Source organism: Penaeus vannamei, chromosome 12 (genome assembly GCF_042767895.1).
Source record: "Penaeus vannamei isolate JL-2024 chromosome 12, ASM4276789v1, whole genome shotgun sequence".
Lineage (NCBI taxonomy): Eukaryota > Metazoa > Arthropoda > Malacostraca > Decapoda > Penaeidae > Penaeus > Penaeus vannamei.
In genome coordinates, this window is record NC_091560.1 from 3,091,710 (window position 1) to 3,094,209 (window position 2,500).

Here is a 2,500-nt window from a genome sequence, read left to right on the forward strand (position 1 = left end):
ATATATATATATATATATATATATATATAATCTTATTCTACCTCATATTTTCAGGATTTCGATATGGGCGTTCCCACCGATAACGCCTTTGGAAAAATACTGTATGGTGTGCTCTACCTGCTGCCGATAACCATCATAGTGACTGCCTACGGTACCATGGTGTCCATAGTGAGTGGCTTTGCTCATTTCATTCCAGCCGCGTGTATATTAAATTTGCTTTTCTCGTGACCAAGTTTCAGAGTGAAGCAACGCCATCTGGTCTTCCCCCCAACAGGTGGGCTTCCGGCGGTGCGGGAAGCGGGGCGACGAGGCTCGGGTCCTCAGCTGGGACCAGATCAGCCTCACGATCTGCGTCCTCATCCTCATGAACCTCCTCCTGGACTTCCCCCACGTCACCATGCACCTCATGGAGGTCAGCTGGAAGGAGCCTTCCTTCGTGATCGTCCACGCCATCTACCGCCTCCACTTCGCCCTGGACCCCTTCGTCTTCGTGGGTCTGAACCCGCGGTTCCGGCAGAAGGCGCTGCAGAGGGCCTTCTCGCTGGTGCCTGGCCGGTGCCTCCCGTCCTCCGAGTCCAGCGACCGCTCGCAAAGGGACACGGCCGTGCCAGTTTCTGTGCCTTGAAATTTTCGTCTTGGAACCGACGCAAGTGTGTAAACGATGTCGTTGTGTTGAAGCACGCTGAACAAATTGTAAACAAAACTAACGAAGGACAAGAAAACACGAATATGCCTGAGGCCTTTTCGCTGTATCGCTCATCCATGCCCTGGGGAAGCTAAACAGCGGAAAGGCCTTCAGAATATTCATGGGGTTTCCTTGATATATCCTTCTTTCTTTTGATTACATGTTGTTTTGCAGATAATGGTAATAACGACGTTAAACCACGATATGTGAAGATTTTTTCCATTTGCTTTTCGTGTTGTGGGCATTACCACGTCTTCTGTCCTGATTACAATTTCCATTCACGTCTCTACGGAAAACATTGATTTGAGCCGTCTCTAAGGAAAGCATGTATGCCTTTTTTTTCAATTGCAACAATTTTCATGGATTTGTTTTGCTATTCATCTCTAATTTTATTGTTAATATTTGGGCATGTTCAATATGCCCCATGTTTGATTTTTAGTTAATAATAATAATAATAATGATACACACATCAAGAAGTACATTCAGTTCAAAATGCTTTTTTTCACTTAACTGATCATTATTGCACTGTCATGAATGTAATGAACAGTCTTTAAGTTTATTTTAAGAAAACCAACGTATTTAGTATACTCAACGTGTTTGCGTGTGTGTGTGTGTGCGCATATATATATATATATATATATATATATATATATATATATATATATATATATATATATATATATATATATATATGTATACATATATGTATATATGTATGTATGTATATACATATATACATATATATTTATATACACAAATATATATATATATATATATATATATATATATATATATATATATATATATATATATATATATATATATATATATCCAATTAATGCTGGTAAGCTGTAAAATGCAGTGGATTATATATTCATTTCTACTACTTGTATTTTCTTAAGATGCAAGGAAATGAAAGGCGTATGAGAGGAAGACAAAATAACTATTGTAACCTAAATCTAATCACAAAATATTAAACAGTGATTCCTAACCATGTATTTTTATTAGTCTAACCTCAGTATTATGTTGAAATGGAATTGCACGTTAAGTCTCAAAAATAGAGCCAATTCCGGAATATCTATAAACGTGATTTAAGGTGTAGGATAGAAAATGAAATTGCTTTATCCACAGGCGACATGAAGAACAATCAAATTCGTAAAAAAAAGAAGAATTTCATCATGAAATAGTAGAATTAGTTTAATTTTAATGAGAAAGTTACATCTATAGTCTATGTTATTGCCTACGTGTATGTGTGTGTACTTGCGAGAGTGTTCGTGTGTGTTTTGGGAACTTTTTGCATGTCTAAATAAGGGCATATCTGACTGGAGGAGCTGTTGTGAATGGCGCGCAAATTTTCTCGGCGTCTTGTCTCTTGGCGTCTCAGTTATTTTAGTCATTTCCTCGCCGCATTTCCGACGTGTCTTTATGCGCAGAAAATTCCTGCTTCCTGTGCGATTTCCGTTCGCGAGTACGGAGGATACGAGGGAAAGTCTGAATGGATGCGCCATCTGCTTGTAAACATGAGAAATACATGATCATCGTAATGACTGTAAAACTAATGGATTAATAACTCCGTGTCTGGCTTCTTGGTGCTTTTGCCGAGGAATTCATTTTCCTCCAATTCCTTATCCTTCCTCTACCCCCATTTTTCCTTCCCCCCCTCTTCTTTACACACTTTTAGCTTTCGGTGTCTAAGTCGGGCATCGAGAAGGGAAGCGCTGCAGCGGACGCCTGTCAAACTGATCGCGGATGGCATCGCGGGTGGCACCGCCTCGTGGCACTCCCCGCGCCGTCGGTTCGTCAGGGGGAGCCCGT

At 40.2% G+C, this 2,500-nt stretch overlaps 1 protein-coding gene across 1 annotated transcript in view; it reads left to right on the forward strand.

Moving 5' to 3' along the window:
* Positions 1-1,299, forward strand: part of LOC113819309 (uncharacterized) — a 36,403-nt gene extending 35,104 nt beyond the window's left edge. The window contains exons 4-5 of the mRNA XM_070128411.1: positions 55-168; positions 275-1,299. Of these exons, the coding sequence (XP_069984512.1) occupies positions 55-168; positions 275-625 (465 nt within the window). The 3' untranslated portion in view covers positions 626-1,299. The remainder of the gene's footprint in view (positions 1-54; positions 169-274) is intronic.
* Positions 1,300-2,500: the final 1,201 nt, after the last annotated feature.